The sequence below is a fragment of the Trachinotus anak genome, unplaced genomic scaffold (genome assembly GCF_046630095.1).
Source record: "Trachinotus anak isolate AG129_WGS33_773 ecotype Australia unplaced genomic scaffold, CSIRO_AGI_Tana_v1 ptg000003l, whole genome shotgun sequence".
Classification (NCBI taxonomy): domain Eukaryota; kingdom Metazoa; phylum Chordata; class Actinopteri; order Carangiformes; family Carangidae; genus Trachinotus; species Trachinotus anak.
The window spans coordinates 2,903,609-2,929,594 of NW_027273854.1; the positions used below are offsets into that span (position 1 = coordinate 2,903,609).

General features: G+C 42.2%; 2 protein-coding genes across 5 annotated transcripts; one reads left to right on the top strand and one right to left on the bottom strand.

Moving 5' to 3' along the window:
• Nucleotides 1-1,250: 1,250 nt before the first annotated feature.
• Nucleotides 1,251-25,688, bottom strand: LOC139611386 (proline-rich transmembrane protein 2). Of its 4 annotated transcripts, none has more exons than XM_071466061.1 (6): nt 25,539-25,688; nt 16,586-16,634; nt 10,365-10,647; nt 8,941-9,230; nt 8,684-8,816; nt 1,251-7,688 (listed from the first exon to the last, which is right to left on the bottom strand). In XM_071466061.1, exons 3-6 carry the CDS (start codon nt 10,591-10,593, stop codon nt 7,672-7,674), a joined length of 669 nt encoding a protein of 222 aa, XP_071322162.1. In that variant the 5' UTR covers nt 10,594-10,647; nt 16,586-16,634; nt 25,539-25,688; the 3' UTR covers nt 1,251-7,671. The 4 variants fall into 4 exon arrangements, with proteins under 4 accessions (XP_071322162.1, XP_071322154.1, XP_071322178.1 ...); XM_071466053.1 differs by having other exon boundaries at nt 16,555-16,634; XM_071466077.1 differs by lacking the exon at nt 25,539-25,688 and adding an exon at nt 19,552-19,690.
• Nucleotides 19,476-24,244, top strand: LOC139611381 (zinc finger protein 358-like). Its single transcript, XM_071466039.1, has 2 exons — nt 19,476-19,714; nt 20,935-24,244. The coding sequence occupies exons 1-2, from the start codon at nt 19,522-19,524 to the stop codon at nt 21,984-21,986; spliced, it is 1,245 nt and encodes a 414-aa protein (XP_071322140.1). The 5' UTR covers nt 19,476-19,521; the 3' UTR covers nt 21,987-24,244.
• Nucleotides 25,689-25,986: the final 298 nt, after the last annotated feature.

A 25,986-nucleotide genomic window follows, 5' to 3' on the forward strand; every position in this document is an offset into this window, starting at 1 on the left:
TAAAAAAACATCCTTGCTTTTTTATCCTGTTTTTTTATGTTGAACTGCTTTTGTATGAGTTGGTGATTGACGCATACATGACACACAGTTGACTCATGTTGGATGTACTGTATCTTGATGCATTTACAGTCAGAGACCTGAATACTAATTAGCGTCAGTGCCTGTCTGAGCATTTCTACTGATCAGTATTGAATTTTACTGCTTTTATTTTTATTTAAACGTTACTGAGCCCGTTTTGCATCGTAGCAACAGCAGTGTTTACTCTTGTTAATCCATTTATTCAGCATCGAACGTCATTCTTTTACTCACCAACAGGTGTCTCCAGAGGTGGAAAATCAACCCTGCTGTTTTGCTTTTTTTTCCATCATCTATTTGCTTCTACTGAGTTAGCATGCTAACCAGCTAGCCCCGACCTGGTCAGCCCATCTTGGCTCTTTCTGATACCGAGTGGCTGCAGCGTCCAGTCTGCTCAGCTGCTCAGAGGATGTATTATAACCTGTTGTCTTGTAAACACAATGATGTTCGGAGCTCAGTGAGCCAACAGCTGTTCATGCTAACGTTAGCTATGTAGCAATAACAAAATTTACAGAGTGCTCCTTTAAACAATTTTGTGGCGGTTATTATGATTGTTCGAGGTTTTAGTTGTGCACAATATTTGGTGTTACCATCAAAGCTGGGATGTATTTAAATAAAGTCAAGATGTGAGGAAGAATCAGCAATAAATAAATAAATAAAATAAAAATGAAAATATTTTTTCCACTTGGCTCTCAGGGATTTTCACAGACGAAAGGCAAGAGAATATTTTTTTTCCATCTGAGAAAACTTCTTTTTTGGAAAACAATTTGCCTTGTTCAGTAATATCTAAATATAATTTTCCTTTCAGAGATGGTTTATAAAGATAGAAATTTAAACAAACAAAAACATTTTGAAAAATGATTCTAGCAAAAAAAAAAAAAAAGAAAAAAGAAATTCTTATGATTTCTTCTTGTAAAGAACTAGCAAAAATCAAAGATGGAGCTGAATTTGTTCTTTGTTTACAACTGAAAACACTTATTCTGCTGCTGGTTACACTGATGCTCTCATTCAGTCAGTTAGTCATAGACTCAGACTGTGACTCATGTTTTCAGCAAACTTCCTGTCACAAATCTTACAACCCTGTGAGTAAAACTGATGTTGTGTTTTAATAGAGCGAGTTCTACTTTCAGCGTGACAGCCAGTGATGACAGACGAGCCTGCAGACTTGGGAGAGGTAGTATTTAACTGGGATTTATTCCCTTCAAACATGATCAAATACTCAACATCAGAAGTCAAGACCAACAGTGTCTCTGATAAATGTATTGTGTACACCCATACTCATTCTGGATGCTTCATAAAGCAGTCGATTTAAGGCATGCACAGGCACAAGAGAGTCCAGTGTCTGGTGACAGCAATCAATAATAAGAGAAGGACACCGTAAAGTCGGGTGGCAGTGAACTCATGCTTACAGCGTCCCACCACCTTGCCATTTAAAAAAAGCAAGCAGGAAGCAGATTATACTGAGCGTTACAAACAGTAGATTACCATGTAAATACAAAAGAGATCCAGAGAATGAGAATAGAAATATAAAAATACAAAGATCAGGTAATCAGGTGTCAAAAGAGTGTTTACAAAAGAAATGAAGATGACAAACGAGAGCAGACACAACAGTTAAAAAAAAAAAACACAAAAAAAAATAATTTTAAAAAACCCAAGAGAAGTAGATTTCTTCTTCCTTCAGGTGCCATTTAAAGTGAACATCAAATGAACCGGGCTTCACAATATAGAGCATCTATACAGCAGAAGACAGTGTGTGTTGGAAATGAAAAGTCCTCTGGAAGATTTTCAGTATTTACACTTTATAACCAAAGTCAAAGCTTTTCTCTACATTATGTCCATGTGTGTGTTTACCAGTGAACTGTATCAGACTGATCATTTTAATTCCTCCGACTGTTTCATATCTGCAACAATCTTTGTTCCAAGAGGACAAAATAAAATCAGTTGAATTCAGAGCCCATTGATCAGTAAATCCTGCTCTTGAATTAATTCAGTAAATTATGAGTTTGAATGAACAAATCATTGAATCAGACATTTTAACATCAAATAATATCCAGGTATCTTTGTCCATTCAGTCCAAGCGGCTCATTAACTTAGTGCACAATTTATTTATTTGTCTTTTCCATGACATCTGCTGGACTCCATTAATTTTGTTGTCCTGATTATTGGGAAGTTTTATTTATGTTTGTGAACTGCTGCTGTTGCAGGAATGAAAATGCCTTTGAGGCGTTGCATGATGGGAAAATAATGAGACTATCTATCTACAGCGTAACACAGCTGAGACGTTTAGTACGTTCAGTTCAGTTGTTTGAAAAGTAGAATTAACGTGACATTTTTCTCTTTAAGAAGGCGGCGTTTTAGCGAGCTAGCAGTTAGCTGCTTGGTCCAGTCCTTATGCTAAGCTAGCCCAACATGTCATTGACTTAAAAATAGTCTGAAAAAATAGTTTGGGTAAATTCCAATTTGACATGTATATGTTTTAATTTGAAAACAACCACACGTTCATGAGTCTTCTCAATGTTTTCGCGCTGTATCTGTTAATGTTTGAATTAAAACATAAAAATGGTTTAAATGTGTGAATCTGTGGGTGTGATGTATGAATGTGAGTGAACTGGTGAATGTGGCACGAACTGTAAAGATCTTTGAGTGGTTCAGTGTTTCAGTCCATTCATGTTGGCTCATATTTTAAAATGATTTTTTCCCACATGTTTCATATAGAAAGTTACAGATATTATTACAAATATTCAGCATCATTCACTAAATATTTAAATTTTCTAGTGTCTCTGCTGATTAATCTTCCATAGAACTTTTCATTTCTTAGTGTAAACAACTTGCATTATAGGACAATTTTATGTTCACACACACACACACACACACACACACATATCTATATATATAGATATATGTGCGTGTGTGTGTGTGTGTGTGTGTGAAGGTTTTTTATTTACAGGACTTGTAGTAGTTGAAGAGATGCACGACTGTATTAGATTATAAAACCCTGCACATTAATATAATTGAAATTGTAAGCAGTGAAACTCAATAGTAACACAACAGAGCTAAATACAAACAATATCACCAGAGATTTAACAGTCGGTCAAAATCATTAAAGTGAAAGGATGTGAGGAGCAGTTGATATCACACTGTAGGCATCTCCGAGAGGTAGCGCAAGCAAATTCCATACAAAACCGTGTACAAGTTCACTATCAGAGCTAAATCAGGAAAGCTAGCATTCGTACTGACACTGAGCTGGGGCTTTTTTTTTTTTTTTTGCATAATGTGACTAGTAAACAGGCATGCTACATACAATACAGGAAGGGGCGGGTGAAGGTGGGAGCAGGACGGAGGTGCTGCGTTCACAGTTTCTTGTAAACAGCTTTCATGTCAACATTCAAACCGTTACACAACTGGGAAATTTTCCTAAAAGCTTTGATACATCTATAAACAAATGTGATGAATAATATGGAAATGACTGAAAACCGGCTGTTATCTTCAGATTTAATGGATGTGGCCTTAGATTGTATTTTAACTGTATATAATATTATAATCATACAACCTTCTTGATGATGTGAACGCCTGCTATAGTGCACGGACCCTCCCTCCCTCCCCCACCTCTGAGCCTGACCTCACCTGACCTCCCCTGACCTCCCCTGACCTCACCTCTACACAGGGACGCCATCTGATTGGTGCAGAGTTCAAACGTGTCACTGCCTCAAACCCTCGAGCCAAGCGTCATCTTCACAGCAGCGACAGACCAGGGTTCAAGTGCAGTTACGTCTCCATTACAATGCAGAGAAAATAAAGGTGGAGGGGGGGCTATTACAGTTTCTCATATAATGTATTTACAAAGTGCTACTCGGTTCGCTCTCCTGATCGATGAGGCTACGGTCTCTGTGAAAGCATTCTGTAATAAATACTGTAAACATGCACAGGGTTTAGCAGATGTAGCTCCATAACACCAGATTAGCTCCTCAGAGTTCCCCCTCAAACAATCTGTCCTCAAAGTGTCTGTTAGCACGCGCACACACACACACACACAGACACAGACACACACACACACACAGTTTCTGTGCAGGTTGGCACACACTCTGGTGTTTGGCACAGCGTCACATTGAGGCTCTGAAAGCTGACGAGACAAGGACCAGACGAGCTCCATGTGAAAATCAAAGTGTTAATCAGCCAATGATCCAGAAACATGTCACATCAAAACCAGACCTGCCGCCAGTGTCCAGTCCATCAACATCAGCTTGTTCCTGTGAGTTTTATAATGATGTTTAATATCACCAGCCTGTGGGAAACCTGTGATTGGCCCAATCAAAGAACCTCAGAAAACACAGATCCTCAGAGCCCCTCCTGGCTTCAGGCTGAATTCACTGCAGGAGAGACGACGTCTGCTTCATCACACACCTTTATATTAGTGGTGGGCGGAGTCAGACCTCAGGCACTGACACTACAGCTGCGTCCCAACTACACACTCACTCTAATCAGGTTGTGAGTGTGTTCATATGGAAGAGTGACAGAGATTAGTCTAAAACGTTAGTGCACATATTAGAAGTGTGCACTTGATGTCACTGTAGTCTCACAGCAGGGGGGAGAGAGGAGCTGCTCACAGCTGCAAAAAATAACCAATGTATCATGATGGTGAAACAATCTTAATGAGTGTTAAATGTTTCATTTAATTATTGTCATGTTAGTAAACAGTGTGGTAAAGTGTGTTAATTTTATCATAACTGCAAAAACCATGAGAATTATTGTCTTTAAAGGTCCCACACAGCCTAAAGGCCCATGTGTTTGTGATTATAAAGCAGGTCTAGGTTCTATATTAATACTGTGAAAGTATCAAAGCCTCAGTCCACAGAGAAATGCACACAGCCTGTATTCAGAAACTGAGCCTTAAAACCAGCCGTCAGGACTTCTGGAACTTTGTGATGTCACAAAGCAGTCACTGCCCTCAGCCACGCCCCAAGCCCCGCCCACCTGGACCCACCATCCAACCCTGCAGGATTTGTTTACCTGAAATCTGCTACATTTCTATTGGATCACTCAGAAAACCGTCAGCCAATCAGAAGAGAGGCTCAGATCCATGCTCAGCAAAGAAACATCTAAAAACACTGAATTTGGACGATATCTACTCGACTTGTTCAACTCACGCTGACGCTGACGCCTCATGTTACCTTCAGATACACTCTGAAAACTTTTGCATAGATGGACGACTGCAGATTTTTTCAGTGGTATCTCAGTATCGTTTTAAGCCAGACTTAAAAAATAAGAGCCGGTCCTTTAAATTTTGATCCGGATTTGATTTAGTTCATGTTCGGTGCTTTCACCACCTTTAAAGAGACCAAATATTTATATCACAGGCTCATGGGAACAACTCTGGGATAATAAGAATCCTGCATTTCAACAGAGTCTGTTGTGACCAGTTGACCTCAATATTTTTTTAGGATCAGACAAATATTTTTAATTTATTAAATGACCCAGATATACGACAGAAACTGCAGGAAGGGGCCGACAGCTTCTGTCCTTTAGGATAAAGAAACTGATTTGAAAAATAGAAAATAGAAATTTAAAGACCAAAACTGATCCATCTCATGTTACATCACCGTGAGAACCTGAACTCAGAGTCCAGGTCCGTGGTGTAACCTTAACCACCCAAATGAATGGAGGGCCCTGAGATCACTATCACTCAGCCCAGCAGCCGAGGTCCATCAGGGGGAAAAGGCTGCACCTCCTGTGGTCAGGGAGAATAATTAAATACGTTTGAATCAGAGGGACTCGGCTGGAATCAGTTACAAGCTGAAGAGCACTTAGATGTCCAGACAACCACAACTGAGAACACAACACACAATTCATCTCTCTGCTTCACACACAATTTTCTCTCAGATACAAACGAATGAAGCCTGAACCTCCAGGTTTTTTTCCACAAGCTCAAAAATCTCATTCAAACTCTGTGTCGTGCTAAACCTCACGCTGCGGTGAGTCGTGTGGTTAGTAGGGATGGAAATCTTTATATTTTTGGCTTCTTTAAAGTTTTTGCTGAATTTGAAGATACTGAAAATACTGAGAGAGGAGAGAGGACATGAAATGATCACAGAGAGGAGGGAGGACGTCCCAGCGACGTGATCGTGTTGTCGGCATCTTAAACTCATCAATGTCATATCAGTTTATTTTTCTGTTTTCAGCAGCTTTGAAAAAAACATCATTTCCCACAGGCTCAGTGCAGCAGCTCACATCATACATTTAGCTTTTTGAAAAACAATCTAATATTGTTTAGATTATATTTCAGGGCTTTTAGTGGCCTCTAAGGAACACCATTTCCCATAAGTCCCAGAACTTGATGGGCTAAACATCATGGTTTGCCAGCACAGATGAGTCGACAGGTGAGCTGAGGGATCTGGTTTGACAGCAGGTGTCACAGTAATTAACAGGAGACGAGCTGTGGAGGATCTTATGGAGGAAACCTGTAAATCTGCAGGGAAGCTTTAAAACTTTGTTAGCTTTCAGTTTCTAATAGAAAGTGTTGTTGTTAGAATATGGAAAACAAACAGGAACAAGCTTCATGTTGTCAGACAGACGGCGACAGAAACGCTGAAGGACAGGTGTGGCAGGACAGGTGTGGCAGGACAGGTGTGACAGGACAGGTGTGACAGGACAGATGTGACAGGACAGGTGTGGCAGGACAGGTGTGACAGGACAGGTGTGGCAGGACAGGTGTGGCAGGACAGGTGTGACAGGACAGGTGTGACAGGACAGATGTGACAGGACAGGTGTGGCAGGACAGATGTGGCAGGACAGGTGTGGCAGGACAGGTGTGGCAGGACAGGTGTGGCAGGACAGGTGTGACAGGACAGGTGTGACAGGACAGATGTGACAGGACAGGTGTGGCAGGACAGATGTGGCAGGACAGGTGTGGCAGGACAGGTGTGACAGGACAGATGTGACAGGACAGGTGTGGCAGGACAGATGTGGCATGACAGGTGTGGCAGGACAGGTGTCAGGCCTCGGTCTCTACAACATGACCGCCAGGCAGCAGCAGCAGCAGCAGCAGCAGCAGCAGCGTGGACATGTCTGCACAGTACACACAGCAGGAACAACTGAAACAATCGTCCTCTCTCTCCATCACCTCTCACTTCACGTTTGTTCATCACTGCAGCATCATCCCTGTTTCAGCTCAGCTCAACACCAAGTTTCTCATTTTTTGGCATTAAATGTGAAAACCACGCCCCCCAGATACTGGACCTGCGGCATGGAGACTCACTCAGAGATCAGAGTAATCCAACTTCCATAGAGACAGATGTCCGTTTCCATGACAACAGACACACTTGTTCATCGGCGAGAGAGAAAGCAGTCTGAGGAGCAGCACAGAGCGAGATGATGCATCCTTTCTCCTACTCCATATCCAGCTGGGGCGTCGGCGTCAGGAGGCGGGAGGGTTGGTTGGTCAGTCGGAGGTAGAGCGTCAGGCAGACCATGCTCGTCGTCGTGCAGCAAGAAACAACAGCAAAGAACAGGAACAGATTTTTATTGGTTTTTGATCCAGTGCAGGCGCTTGAGAACGATAGTGTTTCAGGAAGGGGAGGGAGCGGCGTCGCGTGGGTTTCATCAGGATTTTAATATCACTGCCGAGAGAGAAGCAAAGAATTTCACTCATATTTAAAGTTGAAGGTTGTGATCTTTTTACTTCTGAACTTCCTGTTTGAGTTGACCTTTGTTTTGCTGCTTCCTGCCTCCGCAGTACAATACAAACTACACTATTCACTCGTCTTCAGTGCAAGGATTGTTGGTTCTTTGTAGAACACACAGGGCTACACAGTGTTGTGTTTGTTTTTCTTTCACTTTCAAGAAAAATTACAGATTAAGAAACCTCTGTACGGTGGCCCTGAGAGGTCAACACACTGCAACTTAAGAAAATACAAACAGACAAAATACAAACAAATTCAGAAAACATCTGACAACACATACAAATACCCACAATTTATTATAATTTTTAAATTCTAATTATAATAAATTTATTATATGTGCACTTGTTCAATGCTTTTAACTTCAAAAGTCACAAATCACTGAACAACAACTGGTTCATCACTTTTTTGTGTCCCCTGGAAGCACTTCTGTTGTGTTGTGTGTATTTGCAGCTCATGCGTTGTTCAACGGACAAAGACGTTTTCTTCATTTGCAGTGCATTGAGCCTTCAGGGCCACTGTACTTCTGACTAAAACTGGAACTCACCACCAAGCTGAGTCTGTTCTTTCATAATCAGTGACAGACTATAAAGGAGATAATTAACTGCAGCTATAGTTAGAAAAGGCTTTAAGATATTAAAGTGACAAAGTGATTCAAAGCTACTGAACCTTATTTAAATTTCCGATCATAAAGTTTCTAAAAATACTGAATGTGTAAGGCTGAATTTCTCTGTTTAATTAAATGATAAACCCATAAAAACACAGAGTCTGAGGTTTGAAAATTTCACTTGGTGTAAAGATTATATAGGTGATACACAACATAATCATCATACTGTCAAAAGGTCTCTCTCTCTCTCTCTCTCTCTCTTTTTGAATTATATTTTTTTCAAAATTAATTTATTAAGTCTGCAGTTAAAACTTCAGATGTTACTCACATCCCCAGTTGAGGGCGATAGCTGCAGCGATGATGGCGATCCCGCCCAAGATGGACACGACCGACAGAACCATGGCGTTACGGCCCAAACGACGAGCTCCGTCCACGTTGCCTTGCTGCAGACTGTTTCGGGACTGAAAACAAGACGTTTCTAACTTGACACTGGCTCAAAACTAAAACTCAAGCAGGTTTGCGAAAAAAAGACTTTTATTTAGAAAATCAGAAGTTTAAGGTGTGATAACAAGTCCAGACTCGTACCATCACAGAGAAGGTGAGGGCCACGATGTTGATGGGCCACAGCGGGCAGAAGCAGGACAGGATCGCCAGGATCAGGTAGTCCCTGGGCTTGGACCCGTCCACAGCGGCCTCTGTGATGGCGCTGGGCTGGCGGGTGAGCGAGGGCCGGGGGGAGCCCGCCGCTAAAGAGCCGGACCGGCTGCCCAGACCAGGCCGACCGTTAGGGTGGCCGCCTGGCTTAGCGAACAGCTTGGGCGACACAGAGGCCGCTGTGGGGGAGGAGTCCACCATCACTGGACCGATACCGTTACCTGGAGGAGAAGAGGAGCAAAGAGGGCGAGGAATGCACCAGAAGTGCTTAAAATGCAGGTTTTTTACTGTGGAACACACAGAGCAGCTGTAACTGTATATCAAGGTGACAGGTAAATGACCTGAGTATATTGGGATGACTCATCAGTTTTAGCTGTAGTTGCATTAGGAGACCTTGGTTTGAGGCACTCAACTTGACAGAGAACCTCAGGATTAGGTAACAATACAGGAGCTTCCTCATATTTTGAGTTTACATTGTGTTGAACCTCTGCAGCCGCTGACAGTCGTCATTGTCTCAACACACCAGGTACCACTCCTCAGGTATCAGGCCTCTGCACGGTTCTTGTCTGATCCAGGTCATGGATGTATTATAAGAATAAGATAATAAGGTCTTATTATACATCCATGATCCAGATTCATGCTGCTGCCATGTGCTGCTCAAAATGTGAGACTTCCCAGGCTCTGGTCCCGCCCACTGCCTGTAGATGACTGGCTGTTTTAGGCCACCAAATTAATCTTTATTTGTCTAATCTGCTTTTAGGAGGACAATTAGGAGGTTGACTGTGGGACACAGAGGCGGTTCTAGCTTCTACACTCTCAGCTACAACTAAATACCTAATAAATACCAAATAAAGTAAGAAGAATAGAGAGGAAATAGTGTAAACACATATATACAAATAAAACAGAGGATCAAACGACTAAATCGCACAAATCCTTCATCCAACAAATAGATTAAAACACTTCAGAGAACCTAATTATTCACTATTGCACACTCACATTTTAAAGTCTGACCTTTCTTGCTTTTCCTTGATGCAAAGTCATCAATTACATCATCATATGAAATCCGCCCCGCCCAAAATCTGAACATGAGCACAACTCACTGTGTCGTCGACCACTACAACTCAAACTGTCTGCAACTAAAAACTGATTAAAAACAGGAGCAGGACGTCGCTGACTAACTGCTGCAGGTTTTCATGGACAGGAACCAAAAATCAACCACCGGGACTCAACCTTTGTCTTCACCACTGTGTAACTAGAGGATATGATATAATGAAGGTTGCACAGCCTCAGTTCACTCAAACATCTGTTCGTTTATCATCATTTTAGGAGAAGAAGAAAACAGATATTTTCTTTACTGGTCTCCATGTTGTCGCTGATCACTGTCAGGTGCTCCACAGCGTTTCCCTCCTCTGCCTGTTTGGCCTCGGGAGCGTCTGTCGTTGAGGAGGGGGCTTCCTGTTCAGCGCTGGCTGGTTGAGAGGTCATAGCCTCTCCGGCCTCGGGCTGCGTGCTGATTGGCTGGTCGGGCTGCTGTGTGTTGTCCATGCTGCTGGGCGGCTGCGGGGCGCTGGGACTGGTGGCCATTGGACGGTGAAGACAAAGCTAAGTGTTGAAGGAAAGCTGATGGCTGGGTTCGCTCTGAAAAGGATTGAAGAGATGTCATCACAATGATGATGGTTTTGATTATTGATCAGCTGAAGACAACTGCTGCTGTTACAGATACAAAATATCCAGTGTTTACAACGCGGCAAAAAAATAAAATAAAATAAAATCCAAATGATCACATCTCCCAGCTTCGATGTTAACATGTGAGGAAGCAGCCAGTGCTACTGATCCCACTAAGAATCAACAACTTCTCTCAGTTGAACATGTTTTGACAATGATTGTTAATAATTCATGGAGATGATTTCTGTGTGTTTTTGGATGATGTATGCTTTTTTGACATTCACTCCGACTTCATTTGAGGTGAGAAAGGTGGGGAGGATTGTTTTTTTAATAACTGCAGTGTTATTGAATGCAGCGTCCTGAGTCAGGAGATTTAAGACAGAATATTAAACTTCTGCACCGTAATGAAAAAACATCTTGGTTTACTTTGCTGTCAGCAACAAACGTCTCTTCAGGTCCCTGCTGCTGAACCACAGGCGACGGAGAGGGTTGAAATGTTCAGATTTCACATACTCAGATATTACATTTATAAAAAACAAGAGCTCAGTATAAGTTTCTTCAGGATTTCTTTGACATTACGAACCAAGGACACAGACCAAAAATGCAAATGCATCATTTTTACTCACAAAGGCATTCATCTAGCAGCTCCTCTGGAGCTTTCAACTGTATTACATGATCCTCCTCAGCATATGATGCTACTTTGAAGACTTCTCCAAAAGGCTGAGATACTTTTAATACAGTTTGTGACTTCATTGGTACAAATGAAAGCTCCAGAACAGCTACTAAATGGACCTTTTGGTGAGATTATAATCCATCATACTGCTGTTTGCTCTTCTTCTTCTTCAGTTAAAGCTTCAGTGCGTAACTAGCCCTAGAGCTCTGAGAAAACCCTGACAAATTACATATCAAGCTGTGTGGTTCGAGTGGGAGTGGTCTGCTTTCGAGTTGCCATGTAAATGGTTAAAACATTTAACAATGTAAATGGTGAAAAATTTCCCATTAAAATCAATGGAGAGACATCATAAATGACCAAACCCTCTCCTGATTGGAGCGCCACCACTTCATCATGGAAACATGGTTGAAACTTTAAACACGTCACAAGACTGAAGACTTGTGTTCTATATTCTGACAGCTGTTACGTTTTTTACAAAGAAGAAGTCAGTTTACGTTTCATGACATTTTTAGACCATTTCAGATTTTATAATGAAATATATATATATATATATATATATATATATATTGTAGTGTACTGTGGTTGTGCTCCCTCACATCCGTTTGATCCCCAGCAGCGTCTGGCAGCTGATTCATGATCAGCCATATTCAAAACTTCTCCAGGAATTTTCCAGTTTTGTCAACTGAACTGAATAAACTTTGATCCCAGTTCATGAGAGAGAAAAGTCAGTTTGTTCAGAAATGAATGAAAATGAACATTTAATTACGTCATTACCTGCAGAGGAAGATCATGTGAACAGAGTGAGAGCTCTGCCCGTGTCATGGTGAGATTGGTGAAGTATTGAGATCTACTCTCAGATCAAGCTTTAAAGCTAATTATTCATAATCATGACACATGAGTCAGAAAATGAAAACCATGATTATTTCTCTTGGTTCTGCAAAAGGGCAAGAAGAAGAAGAAGAAGAAGAAGAAGAAGAAGAAAGTTTCTGCTGCCTCGAGCACAGAATATTTATAATCCAGATCTGAGTGTGTGGGCTGATCAGGTTGTTGACTCAACAGTTTCCTGCTGCCAGCTGCTGAGGTTTCTGGCTCCTGGTGGTTTGTGTAGGTGGACGCGAGCTCAGTCTCTATTTGTTTCCCACTGGTCACGGATGGAGTTTAGACTCGTGTCACTGAACGCCTCATTGAAATATATAATCAGAGAATAAAACTGTAATTTACCAGCTGCAGATATTAACAGACCGAGAGCCGTTCTGGGGCTTTGGAAGACAGAAGGGGAAATTACGTTGTCAGTCATTACTCTGTTTGAACACTGGTAGAGAATAATTATAGACTTTGGTTAAATAGGTACCAATTACACTTCCATAGAGCTGTTTGTTAAGATTTGGATCAAGAGGACTTTATTCATTAAAGGCAAAAAAAAGTTTTTTAAAAATTTGATTTTTTTCAAGCTCAGGGTTGAATCATGACTTTAATGATTGGTTTCAGCTCAGCAGACGAGTCTGTTCACCAGTTCATCTGTTTGTGTTTGAGACCAATAAAGTTTTGATGTTCATCACAAGAGGTAATGGGTTTAAAACTGTCTCAGAATACTGTCTCTATTTTTTCCACTTTCAAGTAAATTATAATGAAATTATGCCCGAAAATTAAAATCATTTTACAGATTCACTTAAAACATAATTATGTTACAGGCACATGTAAGTGTACCTTTATTTTTACAGATGCTTTATTGCAGCATCATTAAGTGAGAGCAGATCCCTCAGACTCGTCCATGTGAGCGACAGCCTGGAAGACAAACAGCTTCTTAAAGAGCAGATCTGGAGCAAAGCTCTGCAGCAGCACCTGCACACTGCATATTGTAACGACCTGCCATGACTCGATTGATGACTTGTACCCCCCCAACACACCCCCCCAGGGACCAAACACTGCAGAGCTACTTTGCTCTGTAAAAGCTGACAAATGCAAAGTCTCTTCTCTCTGAGGTTCACTTCATCTTCCTGGATGTGATACACTGCAGTCCTCCAGCAGCCTGAGGGGCTTCGAGCTGCAGTGTAACTTAAAACAAGTCAGAGGAGCACGTCTGCAAAAACCCCCCACGTTGTAGAGCTCAGTGAAATGACCTCTAGACACCCTGTTTGTATTACAGCTAATGCATTTTAAGTTTTTAGATGAACATGCAGAAAAGAAACAAATCCATTTGATCTTGTAAACTTGATTTTCTCAACATATGTCACTCGACATCTTTCACAGAGGTTATGATTTACAGAAATGCATATGTCTGAAATTCTATTCTATTGAAATTCTTCTATTAAACAAGTTTTTACAAATTTTTGAAAATGTTGGCGACATTTCACTGAGAGCAGAAATCAAAACATAAAAACACAGGAGCTCCTGGAAAATGTATTCATTCTGTAAAGTTTATGGTTTGATCACCAGTTTTTCCTTTAGTTTGGTGAACATCTCTAAATACTACAGTACCCATGAGCCTCAGCTGCTGCTACAGAGAAGAAGCCAATCAAAACACTTCACCAGATCAGTTTTCTTAACCATGTAATATTTTAACCTGCACTGAGCAGGGCACCTGTGAGCTCTGTGATTGGATGTGTGCAGGTGAAATGCACTCTGGGAGTAGTAGTTGACTTCTCTCCCTCAGTTGTTCATCTTTGTTTCAGTGAAGTGTCAGTGACAAACATCGTCTAAAGGAACATGAGGAGAACCAGGAGAAGCCAAAATAACTTCAGAGCAGTGTCCAGGTCGAAACTACTTCTAAAGCCCCAGATGCTCAGAATGAAACTGATTTTTTTCTTAGGTTGATTTTTCTTAGGTCATTTATAGATTTATTCTCTTTTATGGCACTCCACATATTATGTCCATGTATGGAGCTTTACTGTGAAATGGCACAAAGAGGAAGAAAATGAGCTCTTATGTTATTGTTCCAGTCTTACAGTGTGGAGATGTGTGCTGTTAATGTGTGATTCAGTCTTTACATCTACTGTCTTTGTTAGAGGCCGGGGACACATGCTAACTTTGCTCCTCCGTTCTTCCCGTCACTCAGTGCTGAACAGAGAGTGAAAGGTCTTTAATGAAAGGCTGAAGGATCAATAAAGGCCTGGGGGTCTAAACAGCCGACTCCCACAGCAATTAACCTGCTGTTGCTTTTGTTCTTTTTCAGGAAGTGGCGGGATTAATGTCGGCTGCATCGAGCAGCGGCGGACACTTAGGAGTCAGGGGGGAAAATTAGCAGGAAGAGATGACCATTAAAGCCATCACAGTCTGATGTTTTTAGCTCTGCAGCAGCAGCGTAATGACTCGATGCTTTGATAATGTTTATTTCATGCTGGGGTTAGACCAACAGCTAGCTGATGTCCTGACTTGATACAGACCTTTTATTAAATACTGGATAATGGTTGGTCAGTGTTGTCCACCTCCACTTCACAGCACATTCAGTCTGTAAAACCTGCTGCAAGACCCCAACAATGAAACTTTAGTTTCAGTGGAATAAATTTTGTTTGGGATGATAAATATGAATAAAATTTTATGAACTTATTTACGTAGTTTTAGGTGCAAATCACATTTAGGATCCTGGATTCTTTTCATTTAAGAGTCAACAGTCGACAGATTTTGTCAGTGTAAAGACAAGAGTGACTGCTCCACTAGAGTCAGGGAAGAGGACGTAAGATGAGGAAGCAGGTGGAGGGGTGTGTCTGTTTGACAGCAGATGGAGGGGCGTGTCTGTGTTTGATTGACAGTAGGTGGAGGGGCGTGTCTGTTTGACAGCAGGTGGAGGGGCGTGTCTGTGTTTGATTGACAGCAGGTGGAGGGGCGTGTCTGTTTGACAGCAGGTGGAGGGGCGTGTCTGTGTTTGATTGACAGCAGGTGGAGGGGTGTGTCTGTTTGACAGCAGGTGGAGGGGCGTGTCTGCTGAAGAACAGTGTCTAACTGGAGCGTGCAGCTACGTTTCCCTGCTGTTTAACGTGCTGCAGCTCAGCAGCTAATTATCAAACTGATGCTAACAGGTCACTTTTCTCTGTTTTTCTCCGTTTGTTTCGTGGCTCGTTCAACAAGTGAACGTTCAGCACGTGTTTGTAAGAAAAACGAGTCTGTGCAGCAGATTATAACGACCCATAGTTAGGTTTTACTGTCAGGTGACCTCTAGTGGTCGAAGTGAATATGACAGGAGCAAAGAAGTCAGGTGACGTATGTAAAGAGCTGCAAAGTCTGCGTGAGGCGGAGGCTGAGGTGGATGGATGGGACACGGAAGAATCTTCTATCCATGACTGCATGTGTTTATAACTGTTACCATAACAACCGAGGTCCGGTTCACCTGTGCCCTGTGTAGTTGTTGAGGTGGGAGGACTTGTTGGTTTGTAAGATGGATAAGAAGGAGACTCCAACAGGAAAGTTAATGTAGGTTGTTCTTGTGTTGTGTAGCAGCTGCACTTTGATATATAATAATAATAATAATAATAATAATAATAATAATAAGTCAATTAATCAATAATTAAATGAATTGTTAGCTGCAGGGGTAAAACAGTTCAACGAAAGTCGGTATCGGTATTTTCACTGTTTAAACCTGATTCTAGAGAATAACCAATCAATAGAGGATTAATTATTGAGTAATCAAGGAAAAATACCATTTATTTTCTGATTAAAGCTTCTCAGATGTGATTAATTGGCTTTTATGTCTTTGTAGATTAAATACTTTTGTCAGTTGGACATAAGATGTTTGATGATGAAAAAAATCACAAGTTTCAGTCTTATTCTGATAAATATATCATGTATATCCCCAATTCTCACAGGGTTTTCCAGACAAATACATGAACAGAAATACTACAAATATAACACAACTATTGCTGTTTGTGTTTGCATTTCTACAAGAGAGAAAAATTCAATCTTGAGGCAGCAAAGCCTTAAAACTGAGATGTAATGCCATGAAAGCAACATGACTCCAACCTTATTTTATACATAATTAACACACACTGATGCATGAGCATGTCTGACATCATTTCTCTCTCTCTCTCTCTCTCTCACACACACACACACACACACTTAATTCACCAAATGCATCAGCATCAAAGCCAGACAAAGGAAAGGGAAGAATCCTGATGAGAGTGTGATGCAGCCTGAGCTGAGAGGAGCCGACGCACCCACAGAGTTACTGTACATGTTTTAAACAGCCAACATGTCAAAGAAAAACATTTTCTCACCACGGCAGCCGCTCGGTCACTCAGCTCTCACCTGGTCCTAGTCCACAGGAAGCTGCAGGGTGATGGTCATTTTGTCTCTGCTGGAGATACAGGAGGTAAAATCCAGTGATAAGACACGGAGCAATAGACTGAGGGACAAAAAAAAAAAAAAGATACACGGTTCCTGATTAAACGCCCTGTAAAACCTGTTTTAAAATAGGGTGGAATAGCTTTGTAGCCTCTCTCTTGAATTTTTTTATGGTGTTATTTTGGTTTCAGATGATGCAGAGTGGTGGAGTGTCGCTGCAGCAGCTCTCTGTTCCACTGCAAGAGGTAAAAGGGAAGGGAGGGGCGCCTTAAGAGAGAGAGAGAGAGTGTGAGTGTGAGTGTGAGTGTGAGAGTGTGTGTGTGTGTGTGTGTGTGTGTGTGTGTGTCTGTGTGTGTGTGTCCAGGAGGCAGCACTTGCAGCACAGTCACTGCTTTCCTCCCATCTTCCACCAATGTGAAGTTCACCGAAGTTAAAAGCAGTTTGTGTCTAAATTTTCAAAATAAAAGCTTAGTGGGGTTCTGCAGGCCTGGGTTACCAACTGTGCGCCTGAAATAACAGGAGCCTTCCGGTAGTAGCATGTATGGATCACTGAACAGGCCTGCCAGGCACAGGCTCAGGGGCCCAAAGGTTCAGGGGCCCCTGGGTCAGAGCCTCTGATTGAACATTTCTTGCTTGAAAGTCAATGAATTAGCAACAAAGAGACACAAACAGACAACAGAGATTCAAAATGACCATAAAAGATGCACAACAACCAGAGATGTTCCTAAATGAGAGAGACACATGTCTTTCAGTCTGTTTGTCTTGGTGCTATGTAGTAGGCTTGGGGGCCTTCTACATATCTGCACCCAGGGGTCGCTTGTCTCATAAGCCATCTATGAACGTTACCTGCTTTATCTGTCCTACAGGACACTTGTCAGAATTTACAGCGAACATACAGTAAATATAAATAAAAGTGACTGAGGTTACCACAAACAGGGGTCATGAGTGGGTCCTCGTTTTGTTTACATCGTGCACGAGGATGCACATTGATATCAGCACACAGGCGAGTTTCCATCCTGCCGGTTTCATCCAACACATTTGTCAAGGTGAGAAACACAGTTTAAACCAAACTTTACAGGGTGAAAATGAGCTGGATATGCACATTATGGTTTCATATATATTAATAGTTTTGTATTTTCAAACAGCTATGTTCAGTGTTGGTGTGTTTTTATATTTGACTATAATAAATACTATATTTAATTATCAGATTTTGTGTTTGGCTGAAGATATTTCATTTTTCTGTATCCTGCTGTAGCCTTCATCTGGCAAATACATTTCACACCATACAACAGTTTGTCAAACATAAAACAGAGATAGATAAATGTGCCCTGGACAAGGCTGAAATACAGACGGAGGAAAAAAGAGAAAAGACCTCAGACAAATGTGGGAACAGGGTATGATACGGTAAAAAGGAAAAACAGAAAATATATGGGTTCAATACTTTGTGATTCTCTGAATTAAACACAAAGTCGGTGAGTGTTGTTGTGTATCTTGGTGGTATGAAGAGATAATGAAGGTGTGGTTTTAAGTCCCACTCCATTAAAACCACCATTTTTGTCTCTTTGTAAATTTAAATTAGTCCAAAGAGCGGTATGGAGATACTCTTATTTTGGAGGGAAATACGCCAGTTTCCTGTATTGTCTTATTTAACTGTGGGCAACTTGCTGCACCGTTTTCTGTCCCCATCCTGCTGTGTTTCTGCTGACAGAGCACAATCCCAACAATGCACCATTTACAACCTATAACTCCACATTCCTCATCAGGAAGATTTACACTGATCATTATTAGTATTATTAGTAGTAGTATTTAGAGGCTTCAGTGAGGGTATTTAGAGTCATGTCAGTACGACAGTGTCTGTATGAATGAAACACGCTTTATCATCCCTGCATCATGTCATGCTTTCCAACAGCCCTGCAATAAGAACTGACACTGGGAATGTTTCGGTGGAAATACACATTAGAAATGCTGTTTTCTCTTCTAATTGGTTTTATTGTGAAAGATTTGATGAAGGTTGTTAATATGTTTTGAATGACAATCATGAGTGTTTTCTGCCCTCCTGTGGTCACAGGTACACACTGTAACCACATCTATGTTCCAGTGTAGACTCCTGTTAGTGTTCACAACAGCAGGCAAATATTCCGTCAGAAATTTTTTCCACTTTTACTTAAAAAGACTAACAATTAACTAAAAAATGATTAAATAAACGACTAAAAACTACCAACTAATTGATTAATCGACTTATCATTTCAGCTCTGTAATGGTGAGTTCCTGGGCGTCTGAGGAGACACTGGCACAACCGTTTGAGCTCATTGTTCATCTGCTCAGACCACCAAGAGCTGGATGTTTCCCTCAGGAGCTGGAGAGGCCGAAACAGAGCTCAAAGCACCACTTCCAGTTAAACCTTTCAAAATAAAACAACCACAAGCACCACTTCCATTCAGAGGTACAAATCATGCACAGTGGTAGTATTTTCATTTCAGTCCTGTTATTTTCATCCATTACATTGTACAGAGCTTCATATTATTTGATAACACAGCAACAGAGACACAAACATATGTCTAACAGGGTAATCTGTACTCTGCATTAATCCCACTGGGAAATGTGGAGTTGTAATTATAGATGCCTGCTGTTTTTTTACAGTTTCCCCCCACAAAACGATCATTGTTCCCAGTGAATCTTCTGGAAAACCCTGGTCACTTTGGAAGTCATCTTTGATTATTATAACTGACGTATAAATGTGTAGTTTCGTTATCGTGTAATTTGTTTACGTTTTTTTGAAAAGACGCTTTTATTCTGAAAGAACACAGAAAACTGACACAAAACAACATAAGCGTTTCCTGTTTCGTTTGTTGTTGTCTGGGTCTGTTTCCGGTGTAGCCGCAGCTGTTTTCGGCTCCAAAATGACCAAACTGCAGCTGCTGAACGCTTACCTGACGGAGCGGCTGACCGTGGTGGTGAAGGAGATCCTGGACGTGGTGGAGGACACGGTCACCGAGTACCGGGAGGAGGCCGCCAGGACCAAGCGGGAGAACGAGAGTCTGCGGAGGCAGCTGCGGGACATCCTGCTCCTGGAGGCCGAGACCGAGTGGCTGAGTAAGGGCCGAGCTGTCCGGCTAGCTCCGTCAGAGCGCCGTTCCAAACTCCACTGAGAAACATGTCTAGTTTAGGTGCCAAAGGGATTTGAGCGCTGAATGCCAGCAAAAACAGATATTTTAAAGTAGTTAAATTTCGTAAAGGGCTTGTTTTTACATTCGGCATCATTAAATGAACGCACTCGGTGGAAATTTTAATACATGCCTGATTTTTATGTAATCTTATCAATTACTTCCGTTTTTCCAATAAGCAAGTATCGACTGTCACCGGGTGTAGTGAGAATGGATCTGGCTTTTGAAAAACACAGGTGGTGTTTGGTTGATCAGGTAGCTATACGCCGTATTTCACATGTAAGTGTGTTCATACGGAAACTTATTTATTTACCCCATTTTTTAGGACTATGTTTAACATAAAACAACTCAGCGTTGAATTGACAGATTATTGCATGGAGTTTGGCATGACGTTCATTCTGCGCAGGAGAATTAGGGAAGTGTTCACCAGCTGGCGGACTGAAGAGGCTTTTATCCCGACCACAAACTGCTTCACGTTAGAATAATGATCAGCTTTAATCTGAGGCAGACGCAGCGTGACCGGGTCGGTAGAGCCGACCAATCCCGGGAGAGCGCTCCGGGAGGCGGGGACGGGTATAAACAGGTGCTTGTTCCAAACACTGAAAACTGTGTTTAAACACACAAGGATGCCTTTATTCTTCCTACAGGCCTCTGTACCTGTCTGTGGCAACATTATAAAACAGAACAAAGGAGAAAACGAATTAATCACAACAATTAATCGAACAATTTGTGTAGTTATTTGAATCTTTTTTATGCCCATTCCAACCTTTTGTTGGTTTTCTTAGTTTTTATGATAGTAAGCTGAATATTTTGGGCTTTTGGACCGTTGGTTGGACAGTATGACATCTGAATAGGGGACATTTTTTACAATTATCTGACAATTTATAGATTAAAAAGAAAAGTAACTGAAAGACTAAACAGTGATGAAAATCATAGCATCATCCCCAAAATCAGATTTATTGTGATTATTTGAGGAGCACAGATCTTTGTCTGATCATGTTTTACCTGTAGTTCAGATGTTGAAAAATAACTGATTGGACCTTTTCTTCAGAGTCGCCTCACTAAATAATTTCAAGAGCTACAGCTGTTCCTTTCATAACAAAGTGTTGGTGGTTGTTGTATTGACTGTCAGTTTCATTCTGTGTTCAGGGTCCACCAGGTCCAGTCTTGGTTTTGCAGCTCCAGAGCAGCAGTCCAGTGATCCGGAGCTGAGGCCCCGCTCAGAGGAGCCAGACTCCACCCCGAACCAGCCCCGGGCGCCACCAGCCAACCAGCCTCATGAGCCGGTGGTGTCTGTGAAGTTACTGTCGGTCCAGAATGAGAGTCCTCCTCCTCCTCCGGGGCCAGTTCTCCTCCCAGGGGAAGAGAAGCCAGCGGAGGCCTGGGAGCCGGCACTGAAGCCCGAACCTCAGCAGGAGGTTATCAGCAACGGGTCACCTCTTCCCTCTCACTCCTCCCTGAATCCTGCCCCCGCCCCGGGCCCTGTGATCCATGTGGAGGTCCCAGCGCTCAGGGAGGAGGTCCAGATTTCTGCTGTGATCAAAACCGAGCCTGAGGACTACAAAGTGACTGAACCTGAACCAGACTCCCTGATAGCGGCCGCACACACTCGCACCACAGCGGAGGAGCCGAGCTTCAGGGGCCCGGATGCAGACAGGGCGGTGGTGGTGGTGCGTGCAGACCGACATGAAGCTCATCGGAACCAGACGTCCTCCCAGGAGCCGCTGACGGTCCCGGCTGATGATGTCACAGTAGCTGGTTACGCCCCAGAGCTTGTCCATCGCTGCCCCCGCTGCGGCGATGCGTTCGGCCAGGTCAGCAGCCTGCGCCTCCACCTGGAGCAGAAACGAAAGACCTACGCCTGCGAGTGGTGCTGCAAGTCCTTCGCCCAGTCCGCGGACCTGCGGCGCCACCTGCGCACCCACACGGGGGAGAGGCCGCACCGCTGCACCTTCTGCTCCAAGAGCTTCAGCCAGAGAGGAAACCTGCGGCGGCACCTGAGGATCCACACCGGGGAGCGGCCGTACAGCTGCCCGTACTGCTGCCGCACCTTCAGCGACGGAGACACCATGAAGAAGCACAAGCGCACTCACTCAGGGGAGAAGCCGTACCGCTGCGTCCAGTGCTCCAAGACCTTCACCACCTCCAGCGGCCTGCAGATCCACCTCAAGAAGGACATGTGCTTCGTGGCTAACGCCTGACGGGCCGGGTCAGGAGAGAGCGGGGCTTCCGGTCCGGAGGGGGTAGAAAACATGTTTCTATGGTGACGTGGTGGTTTTTATAGAGACAGAGACATTTTCACTAGAGCTGGAACAATAAGACAGACAATAATCAGCTGTTCTGATCAAAGTCACTTTTTATGTAAAAATGCCAAAAATCCTCAGTTTCAGCTTCTCACGTTGGAATTTGCTGCTTTTTTTTTGGTCACATTTGATGAGAAACGGAACAATTTTAGGGCTTTAGGAAACTGTGGTGGACCTTTCACAGACTCACTGATTAATCAGTGAAGAAAACATTAGTATTTAGTAACTTGCTGGAAACATTTTCTGTCATTCCTGCAGTTTCAGGCACAAAAACAACGTCACATGTTACTGGTTTGTTTTCTACCCCCCCCCCACCCCCCTCCTCTACATGCATCTCAGGCAGGTGGGGGCTGAGCTGTCACACCTGGACAGGCAGCCAATGAGTGACGAGGAGTCTGTGGGAACTGTTACATGGCGGCTGACTATGTTTTTCTGAAAGGAGTTGTGCTTTATTGGCAGCTGCACAGCTGCACTGACTGACATCATCATGCCTTCACATTAATTTATCTATTTATTTATTAATTTTTATGTGGACCCTGGAGAGACGGACTGAACCCGTCCCTCCTACCTGATGAAGACTGTGTACACAAGGTTTCTCATCAGTTCTCAACAAAACAGACAGGAGACGACTTCTCGTACACTGAGGTACACAACGAAGACTCAGCTTTTTCCCTCACTTTGGATCAAAGTGTCCACATTTCTCTGCTGCACTTATCGTGTAATAAGGAAAAAGGTCGAGTAATTTCTGTTTTCCTTTTCATCACAGCCACAGACGACGACTCTAAACCTGCTGGTGTATTTGTTGTGTTACGACAGTAGATATCACCTGTCATCAGTCCAGTCATCACTAAAACAAACGATATCATTCCTGTAATACAATTCACCGATTTGCCAGTTTATTAGGTACACCCCCCACCTCTGTACGGACTGAGGTAAATCAGGCAGATCAGAGTCTCCAGGTGCCGTGATGCTTTATTAGAATAAATAATTCAAAAGTGACTGTGGGTTACAGGTTCCAAACAAACTGCAAAAAACCAAATCCTGCAGGATTGGATGGTGGGTCCATGTGGGCGGGGCCTGGGTGGTGTCTGTTTATTGTGACATCACAAAGTTCCAGAAGTCCTGATGGCCTGTTTTAAGGCTCAGTTTCTGAATACAGGCTGTGTGCATTTCTCTGTGGACTGAGGCTTTGATACTTTCACAGTATTAATATAGAACCTAGACCTGCTTTATGATCAGAAACACATCTCAGAAATCTCAATTTATACAACATGGGACCTTTGGTGCTGCAGGAACAACCACCAGAAACATCACGTTGCTTCACTGCGACAGTTAAATAAAAGAAATGATTGATCCACTGCACGTTGACACAGATTTGACTTGAACCAGATCAAATCTGAGCAGTGACACACGTCTGACTTCCTGTGTGACCTGGTTTCTCGTAAACACGCTGAATCTGTGGAAAGGTAAGATCAGGCCAACAACCAGGCAGACGATGACAGACTGTCTCGTACAGATGACAACAGCAACATAAAGGGGTCAGAGGTGTACCTAATGAAGTGTTAACTCACTGTTGACATAATAGCATAAAGTCAGACACATCGTGATGTCTGGTGAGGCTAAGATGTTTTGTCCTCAAGTGGCTGAAAATTTCAATTTTCAAAGACAGAAATCTCGTGGTTGTGTAGAGCTTCAGCAGCAGGTTCAGCATCACTTCCTGTCCAGGTGACAGGTGTGTGTTTGTGATGTAGCACAGAGGAACAGCTGGAAACTCTGCTCTGTTTCTGTGGGCTGGTTTTACAGACGTGAGCTTCAGAGTGAAAAGAGTCGACCAAGAGAAGAGACTCTGCTGCTTCTCAACAGACTAAAGTTACAATAATATATTATTATTTATTTTCCTCTTGTATATTTTATCCTGAATTTTGTCTGATCTCCAGGAAACATTGTAGATCATGATGCTTCAGACAGCAGATTATTGATATTTCAGATTCAGTCAGGATTGACTGAGAAGAAGAAGAATCATCTGTGAGCTGACGCGAAGAGCAGCCGCAGTGTGAAGAACATGGCTGAGACTTTTTCTGTGTCACCATCAGTATTTTGTATTAATGTGAAATATCTTGGATTTTTAGCCAAAATAAATGGTCAGTGAAACTGTTGTGCTTCGAAAGTCTCGATTCATTGAACGGTTTGATTTCTGTCGTTTGATTTTAAAAATCACACTTGGTGCAAAATATTTGCACATTTAGATTTAAAAAGAAACTAGAATCAGCTCTTTGTGATCGTTTCCTCCACCAACAGCAGACTGACAGGAAATATGGTCACAGTCTCCACTTCCTGAGTTATAGTACTGAATAACGGCCAGAGGTATTTTTGCAGAACATTATGATGTCAGAGTGACCTTTGACTCATCACTTCATTTTATCCTTATACACATTTGAGCTAAATTGTAATTAATTAGCGTTTGAATTTGTGGGTTATGGCCAAAAAACATGTTTTGTGAGGTCACAGTGACCTTTGACCTTTGACCACCAAAATCTGATAATTTTGTCCTTTAGTCAAAGTGAACGTTTGTGCCAGATTTGAGAACTCAAGGCGTTACTGAGATATCCTGTTCACGAGAACATGAGAGGAATGAAAACCTCACACACCCCTCACTTTTAACTTGGTCTAACTTAATTTCAGGGATCCCACAATAACTTTCACTGTAATTTTAACTACAGTTCTGATTATATTTTTTCAATGAAATCAAGCATTTGTTCTTTCTATAAAAAAAAACTTTATTCATCCACCTGTCCAACACTTACATGCACAAATGTGTGCAGACAGGAAGTAGAACAGAGAGAGAAAATCACTTCACTTTACAATCTGATGTTTCAGTTTGGTCCGTGTAAGAAAAATGTAATTTAATTAAAAAATAGTTTGTATACGTGTGTATGTATGTGTGTATATATATATATATATATAAAAATATATATACACACACACATACATATATACATACATACACAATTTTTAAATGTTTTAAAAAAAACCTCATATCAAGACCCATCACTGTGATAAGACAATTACAGAAACTTTTATTAGATCACATCAATGGCAAAAACTGGAGAATCAAAATGCACGGCTGGTTAGAAACAGGAAGAATTAAAGGGAAAGAGTCAGAGACAGATGGTGATCTGTCCTCTGTCAAACAGAAAAGAAAAGTGATCTTCCTCTGCTCTCACTTCAGTCCTAAATGCTTGGTTATCATGAAAATAAAAAGGCATCATTTGGCCTCAGTTCTGTTACAGGGTCGACTGTGGGCCACCAACATTTTTGAAGTGGGACATGAGTTAGAAAAAGTTGGGAATCACTGATTTAGACTCTGAAAACTGCTCCTGCTGTGACTCATGAACTGTGTGGCTGTGTGTTTGCAGAGCTGTGTGAGCTCTATGAAACATGTTCTCTTACCTCGGTCCTGTTGAAGAGTTTCTCCTTTGTCTTTGAAATGTTGCAGCAAGACGAGGTGATGGAATAAAAAACAGGTGGATGGACAGAACCAGGCGTAAAGGACTGAGACATACATTTTGTTTTAGTTTGAAAAAGTTGGAGCTGTAAAGTTCAAAGAATCATGTCCCCCCCCCCCCCCCCCCCCCACACACACACACACACACACACACACACACACACACACACACACACACACCACAGTCCAGCTTCACAGCTGTTTTCACTTGTTCAACTAATGAGACCTCTGATGCGTTCAAGTCCTGTCTGAACGGTGGGAAAGATTCACTGAAGGACAGACTTTACCACATGAGAGTGTCCATGTTTGTCAGACACCACCGTGTTGGTGTTGGTCACAGTTTCACAGTCGAAGTTACGACTTAGAAGTTTACATGAATGATATTTACAAGTC

Bases quoted from the DNA above. Each gene is read 5' to 3' on its own strand.
- LOC139611381 (XM_071466039.1), top strand. From the start codon at position 19,522: ATGACCAAACTGCAGCTGCTGAACGCTTACCTGACGGAGCGGCTGACC. The intron at 19,715-20,934 runs GTAAGGGCCGAG...TTCTGTGTTCAG, and splicing joins GGCCGAGACCGAGTGGCTGA to GGTCCACCAGGTCCAGTCTT.
- LOC139611386 (XM_071466061.1), bottom strand. From the start codon at position 10,593: ATGGCCACCAGTCCCAGCGCCCCGCAGCCGCCCAGCAGCATGGACAAC. The intron at 9,231-10,364 runs GTAAAGAAAATA...CTTCTCCTCCAG, and splicing joins CAGCGACAACATGGAGACCA to GTAACGGTATCGGTCCAGTG. The intron at 8,817-8,940 runs GTACGAGTCTGG...TCTTGTTTTCAG, and splicing joins CCCTCACCTTCTCTGTGATG to TCCCGAAACAGTCTGCAGCA.